We start from the raw sequence: 13,847 nt of genomic DNA, 5'->3' as shown, positions 1-13,847 counted from the left end.
AAAGGAGACTCTGTGCGGCAGCTATGAACTGTAATGACCCATTGCATGGCTGCCACTTGTTGCTGAAGCCCCTCTTCACAAAGAGGGCGTATTCAAGGCTCTGTGCACTATTTAATCTAGTTTTAAAAGGTAAGTTTCTCATGAAAGACAAGTTTGCTCAGAGAAGCTGTGGCTGCCCCATCCCTGGAGGGGTTCAAGGCCCCGTTGGATGGGGCTTTGAGCAACCTGGTCTGGTGGGAGGTGTCCCTGCCCAGGGCAGGGGGCTGGAACTAGATGATCTTTAAGGTCCCTTCCAACCCAAATCATTCTATGATTCTATGAATCACCCAGAGAGGCCAGCACTTCGCTGTGCTCAGTGAGAACAACACGGGTGTCAGTGTGAGCAGTGGGTCTGTCACCCAGAGGGGAAGCTGCTGCCCACAACCAGCCGGAGCCCAGGCCCCAGCCCTGACCCCCCAGGCCCCGGCCCAGGACGGGGACCCTAACTCTCCCTGTCAGGGTACCTCTGACCCAGGTGGGCTGCCGCCTTTCCTCCGAGATCCACCCAGGCCCAAACCCCAGCCTCCCGACCCCTCAGGCCTCGGGTCCTCTCGGCTCCAGGCCCGCTCCGCGCCCCCGGTACCGTTCCCAGTCCCCGGTTGCTAAGGAAGCCCAGGCGCGTTGCTAAGGGAGACCACGTGACACGCTCAGCCGGCCAATGGGCAGGGAGTGGGTGGGAAGGCTGACTGCTAATCAGAGCGCGAGAAATCCGTGTCAGCAAATCAGCGCCGGCACCGTGCCCTCGGGGCGGGAGGATGCTAGCGTGATTGATGTTCCTTTTATCCAATAGCGTTAGAGAATTGTTTGGCCGTTGCCCAATGGAGAATGCCGGTAGCGGTGTCCCTGCTGTCCATCAACCGGAGGGCGTGGAAAGGGCGGGACTACCGCGGGGGCGGGCCCCTCGCTTGACAGTGATGGGCACACTTTTTGACCTATGACTGCACGGGGCGTCCAGCCGCTGCCCAATCGGATGTCAGGAGGCGGGCTATCCTTGGCAGAGCGAGCTGCGATTGGTGAGCGCGGGTGCCAGTCAGGGCGGGGTGGGGGAGGGAGGGGGGCCGCCGGGCCGCTGTTTGTTGTCATCCCAAGATGGAGTTTCTGCTGGGGAACCCGTTCAGCACCCCGGTGGGGCAGAGCCTCGGTAAGGCGGCCCGGGGACTCCGGGTTGGCCCGGGAAGCCGGCGGGGCCTCTGGAGGGAGTGAGGGGCTCCAGGCAGCGGGAAGGCCTGGGGGTCGGTGAGGTGCTGTGGAGGCGGTGAGGGTTCTGTGAGGGCCCACGGGGTTTAATGGAGGTCTTTGCGGGTGGTGGTGGGGTCTCTGGGGGTTCATGGCGGGCTCTGGAGGGAGCGAGCCGTCTGTGGGGGCCAGTGGGGAGCTCTGGAGGTACGGGAGGTGGACGGGGTAGCAGGGATTTTGGGGTTGATGGAGGTGGTGGTGGCATTTCAGGCTTTGTGGGGGCTGTAGGCCTCAGTGGGGGGGGCTCTGGCGGTTAGTGTGGGTCGTGGAGGGCTCTGTGGGCAGCAGAGGGCTGTGGGGGGGGTGGTGGCTTCGGGCAGGCTGTTTGCCTTGAGGAAGGAGCAACTCCAAGATGGTTGATGGGTGAAGGAAAGTTGTTGTACCCCCCAGCTCCTTTTCTGGCATGTGCGCACCTTGGGACAGAGCACCCCTGTTGTTCAGCCACCTTTTTCCCAAAGGGTTGAAACCTCTCTGGCCTGTGCATATGCAGGGACGGTGATGTGGTTTAGAGGTAAAAGTACGTGCTCCATTTTCAGCCCAGAGCTTGAATTGTGGTTTTGCTAATGCTTTGGTGACATTAGACAGGTTATTTTGAGAGTGCTTTCACTGCGCAGCTAGCCAAGGCCTGTGTGGGTTGCTGTGTCTGCTCTCTCCCTCCCACAGCTGTGTTCGCTCTCAACAGTGGCAAGTCTGGTTTTGGTGTGGGTTGCCACAGCCACAGGAGAAAGCCGGGGAGCCACTTCTGCAGAGTTTGATAACTTGCCCACAGTTGGGTGGGCTGTCATTGCCTTCCATGTTCTCCTCTTAGGCCCTGAAGAAGTACAAGAACCCTCGCGTTGCGGTGGCAAAGAACAACAGAGTGGCTCAGGTTCCTGCAGTGTGGGGACCGTGGTGTCCGGTCCCAGAGGCCAGGGCGATGCTCAGTTGAATGTACTTGCACCATGTCCCTCTCCAGTGAAACCACGCTCTTAGTTTCCTTCATTTGTTTCATAAGCAGCAGTAATTCTAATGCCTTATTTAGGGGTTATATATAGTATAAAGTATAGTCTAGTATATACCTATTTTACATTCATTTATGGGCTGATGGAAGACTTGTGTCTTTAGAAATGAAAATGAAAAAAATTAGCAGAGTACCTGGTCATTGCCTCAAACCCCAGAAGTTCTTTTATAGTAGTCTCCTCACCCACGTGTGCAGAGACACCCCCTTGTAGAGGTAAAAGGCCCTTAAATGGGTAAGTCTCGCACCGTGCTTTGAAGATGGCCGAACTCTTGCTTTGTCAGACTATATGGAGCATATGTATAGCTTGCTGTTTTTCTTTAGCCATCTGGGGTGTTTATTTCTTCTGCTTAGGGAGAGAAGTGCCGAGAGCTGGAGGATAATAACAAGAACAGTGAAAGTTAAACGTGATTTTAAAGTGAATTTGCTTTGTTGAGTTTGGCCATCTGACCACATCTGCCAGGACAGCTGCCCGCTTTGCTGCTTCGACAAGCCTTTGACAATGAGCGTTGTGAAGGGAAGGCAATAATTTCTCATCTATTTGTTGTCAGTTTCTTTTAGCACCAGGAAGCGGTTTAAAGGGGTTTCCTTAAGACTTAAGAATTGTTTTGGGGGGGGGTGTTAGCAGTAAAATCTGTTTTTCTAGCTTTCTGCTGTTTTGATTCTGGAGTGCAAAGATTTTCATAGCTCTTACCTCCCCTTGTTCTCTTTGAATGAGCAATTGCTGCCAACTTAGAGGCTTCGAACACAATGCTCTGAAGGAGCTGCTTTCATCAGATAAGGTTAGGTGTGTGTGAGGGGCTTATAATGCAACTTCCCTTCATACAAAATTCAGCTGCACTTTTAAGAACGTTTTTTCATCCCCAGGGGGAAGAGATAGCTGCAGATTTTATTTTGGAAGAAAATTTTTTCTGCTTCTCCTATCACTGCCAGTTATCCTTTTCTGAGACAACAGTAAAACAAAAGCATGCCTTGTTCTCAGACGGTGCTATTTGCCCAGTGTTTCCACAGTTTTTTTTCAATGAGCTTGTGGAATGTAATTTTCACTTATGTTTCTTTTCATTCTTTAAAAGAAACTGAATAATTTTGTATTTCTGTTTAAACATATTGTGTTGAACACAGTTGTGATGTTTTCAAGCAAGGCCTAACACTCACCATAAGGAAGAAGAGCAGAAAATTATGTAGGTCCATCAGCACACCAAGAATGTATGTTCTCTGCCAGGAAGTAGCAGTGGTTCACATGAAGATTTAATTAGGGCTAGACAATGTCTTCAGATAAATGCCAGGTCTGAAAGAACAAAGATGTCAGAGAAGGTTTGGGGAGAGCCGAGAGCGGTAATACAAGGGATTTTCTCTTTTCTCCTTCTCTTTATCGGGATAATGTCTGAAGCTAGACAGGCTTTTTATGTTAACTCTTTTGCTTAATGTGGGAAAGTAATGCTAGGATGAGCTCAGAGGATTTGTAATGGAGATGGATAGAGTCTCCTGCATCTAAAGTGCCAGTTTAAATGGCAGCCAGGTTCCTCATCGCTCAAAGCTACCTGATTTTTTGACTGGCTTATGTGGTAGCCTCTATTTAGTTGCCAGTGGTGGCATAAACAGGAACTGTATAAGCCATCACCATGGCTACTAATTACAAACCTCACTTAATTTTTCTTTAATACTTTGATTGACCCCTGGGCACTGAACTGTCCGTATGTCTCTAGCAAGGTCCTTTCCCAAGCAGAGGGGGTGCTTTTTGACAGGGCTGTTGTGTGGAAGGCAGTCTGCTGCTGTGGAGAGTCCTAAAATTAAAATCCATTTTGCGCAATCCGTGTTGCTTTTCACCTGGAAGTTGCAGTGAAGGGAGGTAAGTAATAGCATCATTTTACATGTAAGCTAAAAATCTCATCCAGGATTGTGTGGCAGAATCCATTGCTTCCCAAAGGCTTTGTGGGCAAACGATGCTTTTCAGCCTCCCACAGGACTTAGAAGAAGTGCCACCAGCCCTAGAAAAAGTCTTTGTGGAAGCTGGAGTGGTGGAAAGCAGAAGAGTCTAGAGGGTGGAATTGGGTGCTCTGGGTTTTGCAGGCTGCCGTGTATGTTGGGGCTGATCAGATCCTCTGTGGCATTGGGTGTTGGCCCAGTTCTTACAACTGAACTGTTTATTTTTTCCAGTTAATATTGTAAATACAATGGACTGGATCCTTAGGGGAGGACTATTTTGAAGAATACTCCTGATCAGTGAGGAGTAGTGCAGGAAGATGTATAGTAAAACAGCAAAGACAGACTGCTTGCTATCAGGCGAGGGGCTGACGTGGGGAAAAGGCTGCAATTTACAGTAGCAGGAATTTGCCTTGAGATTCAACATCCTGCCATAAATTGCGTTTTTATCTTTCTTTGTTCGAGGGAGCCATCTTTAAAGTGTCACCACTCTATTCAAGGTTATTAGAACAAATACCCTTACCGTAGGTTAGCGAAAACATCTTGGATGATTCAAGCTGATCGAATTACAAGAATGTGGAGCTCTGGTGACTTTTTTTTTTTTTTTTGCTCATTCTGCTTATTTGATATAGGCCATATGGCTTACACGTGAGAACACAGTAAAACCAGTTAACGTTTTGTAGTATTTTTTTTTTTTCACTCTGGAGATTTTTTGAAGGCTTCAGGAGAGTGTTTATTTGTTTGAATCCAAACCAAGTCTTGCTGCTGGCTCCCCACCTCGCCCCCCTGGCTCCCACAGGTGTGAAGGGCTGAGTCGGGGCAGTGATGTGTGAAATGAGCTCCTCATGGGGTGATGGATGGGAGCATCGGGGTCCATTTTGGTAAGGGCTCTGGTCAGGGCTTTGTGTACTGGTAAAGTCAGCCGTTCTTGCCACAGCCTGAAATCGGCTTGATTCTGAGCCAAAGACCTCCAGGGAGAGAGGTCCAGCACCTGAGTTAAATGCACAGAGACCTAAAAGTTAATTTTTAACAATACAGTAGAAATTAAGGTGTCCTGTATAACTGGGGGTGTTGATGAGGCGATGCTGGTTTAAATCCCTGGTCCCTGTTGATGAAGGGGAGTTTGGGTGAGGGGTGCTGCTCCGGGCGCTTGCCTTGGAGTCAGTTTTCAGAGGAGGCACAGTGCAGTGATTTAATGCAGAGTATTGTTTAAGGAGGCTACAAAAACAGGGTTTCAGCAAAAGATACAGAGGCACTTTATTGAAGCAACACTGAGGCAGACAGCTTTTCAATTGATTTTTATCAAAGCACTTGCAGTTCCCATTCAAGGCTGTTAAATTGATAATAAATATGGTGGACAGAGTCCGTTTCCAGAGCTGCTGTTTTGTTCCCCCCTCTTTTTTTCCTCCCCATAAAGAAGCACTTAAGACCTTTCTTCAGATTTCTCATATCTTAAGATTTTTATGAGTCTTAGGAAAAAAAAAAAGAAGGTTCCTAGATAAATGAGTTGATGGCCACATGCAAGAATAGAGGGATGTATTACAGTGAGCAGCCCATGGTAATCCTGCAGGAGGCATTAACCCAGGCTTTCTCGTCCACATACACAATTTGCCTAAGTTCCCTTTGGAGTAAACTTACTACTTTGTTGTACATTTATCCATAACCCCTGAATTCTTGTGCCCTGTTCTAAGGGAAGCTTTTCTCAGTACAAGATAGCAGTAACTTGTCTTGCTATCAGATGCCCACAGCATATTCTGTATCAAAAAGATGAATTTTGTCTTTGCCTGCGATGAAGAGGTCACAAGAATTCCTCTCCTCAAGAGTTTAAGTACTTTTATAAGTCCTCCTGTAGCTGGTCAGCTGTTATAAATCCAGCCCCCCACTGTTCATGTAGAATTGTGCTAGTCATGCAGAAGAGTCTGATAAAGTGCTTTTAGTTTTATAAGATTATTTGGATCTGCTTTCACTTCATGACAATGGATTATGTTGTAAGGAAAATCTCCATGAAATATGAAAATGGATATCTTTGCTTTTAAAGGAGCAAATAAATACTGAGTCATGAATCTGGCAACTTGGAGAAACTTACATACATGTGTGAAGCTGGATAATTAGTATAATACCATTTAATACTACGTTTCTAAGACTGGATTTATTTTATAGGCACAAAAGCAGATTGTAGTTCATGAAGTTATTATAGAATGTATTTTTGAGTAATGCAGTTTTATCTCTTCCAGCACAGGATGCTTAAATGTATATTCCATATGCTTCTAATATATAAGTGAGAGGTTGCAGTGTGAGGACAGCTCGTTCACAGTTTGGTACTGCTCTGTTCAGGTACCCAGCAGATTTTCTAAACTGCATATTTAAAATACGCTTGACTAAAACCATAGTTAGAAGATCCCACGGACCCTTTCAACTGATTTTGTAGTTCATCCAAAGCAATTTTCATCAAAAAATGAGGTATTGTGTGTTTTCCTTAGTTGATTTAAAACCAGTTTTAAACTAGTCAGACTTTCCTTTGATTTTGTAAACTATATTGGATTTTTAATTAAGCACTCATCAAAGGGGATCAAGGCATCTGGTAGTATCCTCAGTGATACTGGTCAATGGAAGGATCACAGCAGTTGCAGAAATTTCAGTGAGATGATCCTTCATGGGGAAGGAAACTGCTTGGTACCTGCAGGGCTGGTGCTCTTCAAGGTTGGCCTGGCAATCTCTTTCCTTGTCTCATATTTCATATTTTACTTTGGGTAGATAATTTCATACGTTGTGTTTTGGTTTAAAAATCTGTGCAATGTATCGGTGATAAAAAAGTATAAATGTTTGGAGAACAGAAGGGAAAAAGAAAAGTTGTATGAGCCCTGAGAAGTTAGAAAGTGGCCCAAAAGGCCAGTCTGTGTAACAGTTTTTCCCCATATGATGAGTCTGCACAGATCATCCAGAAATAGTTTTCAGCTTTGTCATTTGCATCTACCTGGGGAATTACTGGGTTTCTACGTGAAAGAAATCTGAGTATAAAAAACCTATCTAGTATAGATAAGCCTTATCTTCTGTATTTGTTTAGTCAGTCTGCTGACAGCTCGCCCTTGTTTCGCTCATTTGTTTCAGTTATCGTCAGTGGGAAAGGGCTCTTTTAAAACTGATGATTCTTGAGCACAAAAGGTGCTGATCTAAAGGCTTTGCTACAGCCTGGTCCCTCTTCCCTTAGGAGCAGGTCCTTTGCTACAGGTAAACACATCTTCCAGTCTGTGGGTACTCTGAGCAACTCCCTATTGCTCAAGAAGGGGAGATGCAAATAAATTCAGGCAGTCTGTTGTTGGCAGCAGTGTCTTTACATTTAAATATACGCTCTATATTGTTCTGGACCTGCCAGAAGATAGGCCCCATGATGTAGCAATCAAGGATTAGGGAAGAAAAAAGGAGTCTGTGTATGTATATATTCTGTATTTGTTAGCAAATTCCTGGCATGGCTATATATAGACTATTTACCCGTGCTTCTGTATATCTCAGTTTACTGTAAACCCTTTGGCAGCTCAGTGTTTGCAACGTAGTCTCAGAGAGCATCAGGAGACTCAAAAATGAGAAGATACTCAGAAGAAACCTGTTGAACAGTTTGCTTAGTTCGTAAGCCTGCTTATTCTTTGAGAGTAAGCCAGTCTGTTCCCCAGCTGGTCCTCAGAAGCCTTCTGGGTTAGATTACTTCGGGAAGGAATTCTTTGTTCAAATTCAGATGAAAGAAACCGTACACAAAGTAAAGGCACAGATTGGTGTTATAAACTGTGTTTGAACCCCAAGAACTTTGCAGAGCATTGGTTTCTTGGTCTTAAGGCAAGAAAGACTTTTATTACATCTCACGTGGTCGGGAATGTTGAAGATATTGTTAACTTGGATGTGTCACGTCCTCTGTATTTTTATGGGATACATGTACTGCAAGAAGTGTGACTGGCTTCATATTTGACCCAAATAATGAAAAATTCACATTTCTTGCGTAGCTGAGTAAATGCAGAAATAGTCCCGTTTTAAAATCTGGTATTTCCTGAGGTTTTTTTTTAACTTTAGTTTTGTCTCAATGATAGCTTTCTGTATTTATTTTGCTTTTGGAAGGAAAAGGGCGTCCTCCTTTGCCTATACACACAAAAAGCTACCTTGAGCAGATTAAATAAATAGCAAGTTTGAGCAGCTTTGCCAGCAAATTTTGGAAGGTCTTTATGCTGTACTGGCCCCACAGGCTAGTGGTATTTCATAGCTCCCCGTCACTTTGTCTTCTCAGACTAACAAATACATTTGTATGTTTAATAGAGGCATTTTACTAAGCTGTGGTGACCAAATACTTACTAAAAACAGATTTATTTTTTTCCAGACCTCTGCAAGGCTTTAATTAGTAATTTTGCCCCAAAGGTCAAGCCTGAAATAAGTTTTTGACTGAGGTGATCTGGAGGTGAGATAATATATTGTAGCTCTTCTTCCAAAACATCTTTCATTGCAGTAGACGTAATGGACATCTGTTGGGCTCACTACAAACATTTTTCCCTTGTTTATATGAAGCTGTCGAGAATCTGAACTCCTGTGTTCACCAAAAAGCACTCCTATCAGTTAACAGGGTATTAAGGAATGTAACCAGTTAATTGGCTTCCTAATTTAAGCTTAGGAGAGAAAAATATGCAAACTTTATTGGAATATTTAATCTGGAGTGAATCTTGAAATCAGTCTTCACGTTGTGACCGGTAATTGTGACCTGAATGCTGTCTAGTATTTTTCTGAGCAGTTGTTATGGGGTATAGGTATGATAATAAGATGATTGATAGCGAAAGGCAGGGGTTAAGCAGGATCCAGCATATATTTGGGTTTGGGGTACCCTTATCTCATGTCTGAGCTGTTGTAGTAAATAGCTTGTTTTTTCATTATCTTTGAGCTGCCCTTTCTGTGCTGATTTTTCGGTTCTTCTAATTAGAAGGGTATTTTAGTGAAAAGAGCGATCTCAGACCTTTGTGAAATTTTCTGCTAGTACAAATAATGGTAAATCTGAAATCACTTATTAGACAAGAAGTTGTTATGGCAACTATAAGATGGTTGGCTAATCAGAGAGTGAGATCAGTTTTTATTTACAAGCATAATGAGCAATTAAGTTTGAGCAGCTGTCAGACTTGGAAAGTGATTAAAGTTCAGCAAACAACCCAAATGGGTCAGTGTTCAGTTCTGGTGGTTTTCTGACACTGCAGCTTGATCATGTGTGGGTTTTACCTACTATAATTAAAACTGCCTTTAAAATCCCCATCTATGCCACAGACTTGGCATAACCAGTGAATAATGAAAAATCCCTCTTCCAACCAGGTTCCTTAAAGAGTATTGGCCCTGAGTCTTGCTGCAGCTAATGAGGTATTTCACGTGTAGCATCCCTTAAAGCAAACCTCAGTGTTCCTGCTGGCTTGCAGAAGCACCTCCAGGCCCTTGATGCTCACCAGGAGAGAGATAAAACGGTGCAGCCTCGCTCAGGCAAGTTTTGCACCCCTAAAGGGCACTCTTTCATAAAAGGCATCGTTACACTGCTGTTGGTTGCTTTGGAAGCTGCTGCTTGGCTTAGAGGAAGGACGTGCACAGTGTGTGTGAATGTAAAACCCAAAAGAAGCTGAGAAAGTCTTGATTCACCCAAAAACGGGCTAACCTCAGCCAGAGCTGGTGAAGCTCAGTTACTCAACTGGCCACCAGTGAGCGGGGCCAGGCTGGTGCCTTCACTGATGCTCATTTCCCAAGCAGGAGCAGTGACACTATGTCGGTGTCACACTGCCAAAAAGGCTTAAGTAGGTTTCCTAGTTGTTATTCAATATCCTGTGACATCTCCTGTGCGGTGGATTAACAACCTGTAAGCAGCAAAGACCAGAGAGGTGGTTCTCTGTAGGTTCCAGAAGATCGTGTGTGCCCACCCTGGGAAGGTTCCCTTCCCTTCCATCCTCTGCAGTTTCCAGAATGCCCTAGATCAGCCTTTTCCATTTGCCAGGATTTGCTTCCCTGCTCCATATGGTAAATAAGCCAAACTGTTTGTAAGCCATGCTCAAGATCTGTGTTCTAGTTAGAATTTTAACTGTCCAAGGACCAATATAGTTATTTTCCAAAAGTATGCTGCAGTCCCCTGATACATTTACATTGTTTTTAATATTGCTACACTAATAGTATCATGTCCTATAGGCGATTGCAGTGGAATGTGAAATGCATTGGGACAGTTCCTGACCTGAAGAATTTACAAAGTCGTATGACTTGATAACACAAGCTGCTGAATGGGGACTTACGGGGAAATTAAAATGACAGTCTCAGAAATAGGCATTTGCATACTTGATCTAAACTTAGGGTATTTACATTTTCTGTTTACCAGTCTTTTTCAGACTTATCTACGCCAGTGACACATGAGAAACAGGGCTGTAGAAATGGAGCAGAATTTTTAATAGGGTCATTAGAGGCCAAGAAATGTGCATTTGTCAGCCCGCACAAGGCGGAATTGCACGCACGTATCTCGGTCTTAGCGGTGCCTGATTTGCACTCGGGTTTCCTGAGAGGATCGTTTGGAAGTGTTTAGCCGCTAAGCTTTTGCCGACATAGCGAGCTTGGCTGGTCGGAAGGGGCAGCTGGCAATAGAGCCCTTCCGTGACAGCAGCCTTGGCAAAAGTGATTCCTCTTACCTACTGGAACGGGCGCCAGCTCTCCCCTCTCCCCGTGGTGAAAACGCTCGGTGTGTTCCAGACCCTGATCTTCGAGCCGCGGAGACGTTGGAGAATTGGAATGGGATCGGAGCTTGTGGCCTCTTGTGCAGGCCCCCTGTCATCTTGTAGAGCAGTGTGAGGGATGGCTGGAAAATTGCAGAGCAAACCGTGGCATTTCACACTAGAAAAACGTGAGCTGTCAGCCCTCAAAAGCTGCAGGCTCCTCCCTGTCTCGTTTGCTTCTACCTGTGGGATAATCGTGGTTTTCCAGAGGACACAGCTCTCACCTTCCTAGTTGTAGATATATAGGAGAGCTGAGTGTGGAAGTATGCACATGGAATTGTCTACTGCAAGAGTTGATTCACTGAATTTCACTGAATTTTAGAGTTGGAAGGGACCATAGAGATCATCTAGTCCAACTCCCCTGCTGAAGCAGGATTGCCTAGAGCTAGAGCATGTTACTGAGGACTGCATCCGCGGGTCTTGAAAATCTCCAAGGAAGGGGACTCCACACCCTCCCTGGGCAGCCTGTTCCAGGGCTCTGTCACCCTCACCGTGAAGAAGTTTCTCCTCATATTTGAGTGGAACCTCTTATGTTCCAACTTGTGCCCATTGCCCCTCGTCCTCTCACTGGGAACCGCTGAAAAGAGTCTGATTCATTTCATTCATAACAAATTTTAATTATTGTGTATGAACATCTGCATTAAAATCTGCTGTAGCTAAGGAGTAAAGTAGTTTGTAACTGCTTTTTTTGCAGGAATGAAAGATTTTGACTTTTTTTCCCTCACTAAATGTAATTAGTGTTTTCAGTTTATTTTAAGCGTGTGAGAATGTGGGCAATTGACTTTAGGAGTAACTTGTAAAAAATTAAATAATATAAATAATACTACTGCAGGAGCCTGATGGATTATCTCTGACTTATAGTTTGTTTGCAGCAAACATGGTACAAGTGAGTGGGTGGGAGGGGGAGTTTTAAATATATGGGGATGGATTTTTAGAGTTTGCAGCTGACGTGGATTAAAAATTCTTAGAACATTTCATCCATGAAAGGCAATTAGTTTTGTTTTATGAATATGAAAAGCACGTAGCTTGTAAGTACTGGAGTGAAGTCCCAAGTGAGTTATTAGAACTTGCTTTACTCATGTAGTACAAAATTAGCCATCAAGAGCTGATAGATTTCAAATATAGCTCACTGACACACTGATCATCCATAACTTTTCATAAAGACATTTTTTCAGTCTCACCTGTAGCTATCGGATACCGTTGAAGTCCTGAACGGGGCAGCTGCTCCCAGACCAGGCCACCTTCTTGCTTGTGATGCTGCTTGCAGCATTTTGTGCCACTGAGATATCGAATTGTAATTCTGCTCTGCCTGTGGTCCTGGGTGGTAAAACTGCATCTGGAGGCAGAGAATATTCCTCTCTCTCTCACCTCCTGGTAATATCTTACTGGTCAAATACATTCTTCTGCTCTGTATTGTGGTGGCGTTTTTCTGCATTTTGTGGGGAATGTTTTAAAAAGCAATTTGCAACAGTTCATATAAGGAACTGTCATAGTGATGTTCTGTGTGGCTCTTATATATAAAACCCCACTGTAATAGAGCCTTTAGGCACGCTTGTTAACAAAGAAGTTGAGAAATAAATCACTGCTTTCAGCTGCCTGTTCTCTCAGATTTATAAGTTAAGGCTAATAAAATTAATGGACTCTTCCTTTTTTTTTTTTAGCAGTTGTTTTTTGGCATTAGGACAAATTTGTATATATGTATTAGATAGCTGTTTAACAGCTTTTTTGGAGTACTGGGGTTGTCTATTGTGAGTTGTCTTTCTGGTGAGAAAAGCTTCACACCTGCTAAGGTGTGTTTGGAAATAGGCTATTTTTCTGGCTTCTTTGGCTAGTTTCTTTGTCTGGCTTGTTTTTGGGGTGGGGGAGAGACAAAGACTCAGCTATTAAGAAATTTTGTATTTCTAATGTTGGTGAACAGGCGCTATTAATCCGTATGTCAGTGAATACCTGAGGTTCTCAGTTAAGGAACTGGTAGCCCTAATTAAGGAACAAGTTAGTCCTGTGTCCGTCTGTCTGTTTCCATTCCCCCCCCAAATAATCTGAATTCCTTGGAGAAATTAAAACAATATAAAAACTCTTTGGCAGGTAGTAGGATACATTCCAGGTTCTGCCTATGGAAATGACTGAATGTCAGTGTGATTTTGTTCCAATCATTCCCCCCCCAAATAATCTGAATTCCTTGGAGAAATTAAAACAATATAAAAACTCTTTGGCAGGTAGTAGGATACATTCCAGGTTCTGCCTATGGAAATGAATGAACGTCAGTGTGATTTTGTATCTAGCACTGGCTGCCTTACCGTGAGCAAAGGAAGAGGAGATTTAGGTGCCCATCCCAAGTCGGTGATCCGTTTAAACAGTGCTGAGCTGATAAATTCTCCCATACAGAGTCATACAGACAAGTCACAGCAGTCACAGTCTAATTCAGAAAGGCAAATTCGAGGGAGAAGGTTTTGTCACCCGGAAGGTTTTAATTTATGCTTTCGTGCCTCTCATCTAGAGAAGAAAGATGGACACTCAAGAGTGTGATAATATTAGAGTAGTGGAAGTGTTGCCTAATAGATCACAGATGTTTGCCAAGTGGCGAGCCATCATCTCCACCGATACAACAGGACGGGGGGACAGTCTGTCATGGGATGTGACATGTCATAAAGGACCATTGATTTGTCGCTCCCCTACAGTAAATCACACAGCAAACATCTCCATTCGAATCCATTAAAATCCATTAATACAGGACGTATATTTTAAAACTTCTTTGACGTTTCTGATTGAAGGCTTTAGCGTATTGATTTCTGACGTGAGCGGGTCCGGGTTTGTCGATTTGCAAAGTAGCCCCATAGGTTGAACATCGTGGGTTTGCAGTGAGGTGGGAGTCTGGCCAAGGTCACTGCTGGAAGAGG

The 13,847-nt window shown here is 44.5% G+C and overlaps 1 protein-coding gene across 3 annotated transcripts in view; it reads left to right on the top strand.

Annotated features, from left to right (window-relative positions):
• The first annotated feature begins 1,086 nt into the window (after positions 1–1,086).
• TOM1L2 (target of myb1 like 2 membrane trafficking protein) overlaps positions 1,087–13,847 on the top strand; it is a 59,255-nt gene continuing 46,494 nt past the window's right edge. For all 3 annotated transcript variants that reach the window (XM_014936531.1, XM_014936530.1, XM_014936529.1), the window contains exon 1: positions 1,087–1,180. In XM_014936531.1, the coding sequence (XP_014792017.1) occupies positions 1,129–1,180 (52 nt within the window). In that variant the 5' untranslated portion in view covers positions 1,087–1,128. The remainder of the gene's footprint in view (positions 1,181–13,847) is intronic.

This window comes from Calidris pugnax, unplaced genomic scaffold, assembly GCF_001431845.1.
Source record: "Calidris pugnax isolate Ruff unplaced genomic scaffold, ASM143184v1 scaffold17, whole genome shotgun sequence".
NCBI classification, from domain to species: Eukaryota; Metazoa; Chordata; class Aves; order Charadriiformes; family Scolopacidae; genus Calidris; species Calidris pugnax.
Note: the sequence above shows the minus strand (reverse complement) of the source record. Positions and strands in the feature narration are given on the sequence as shown.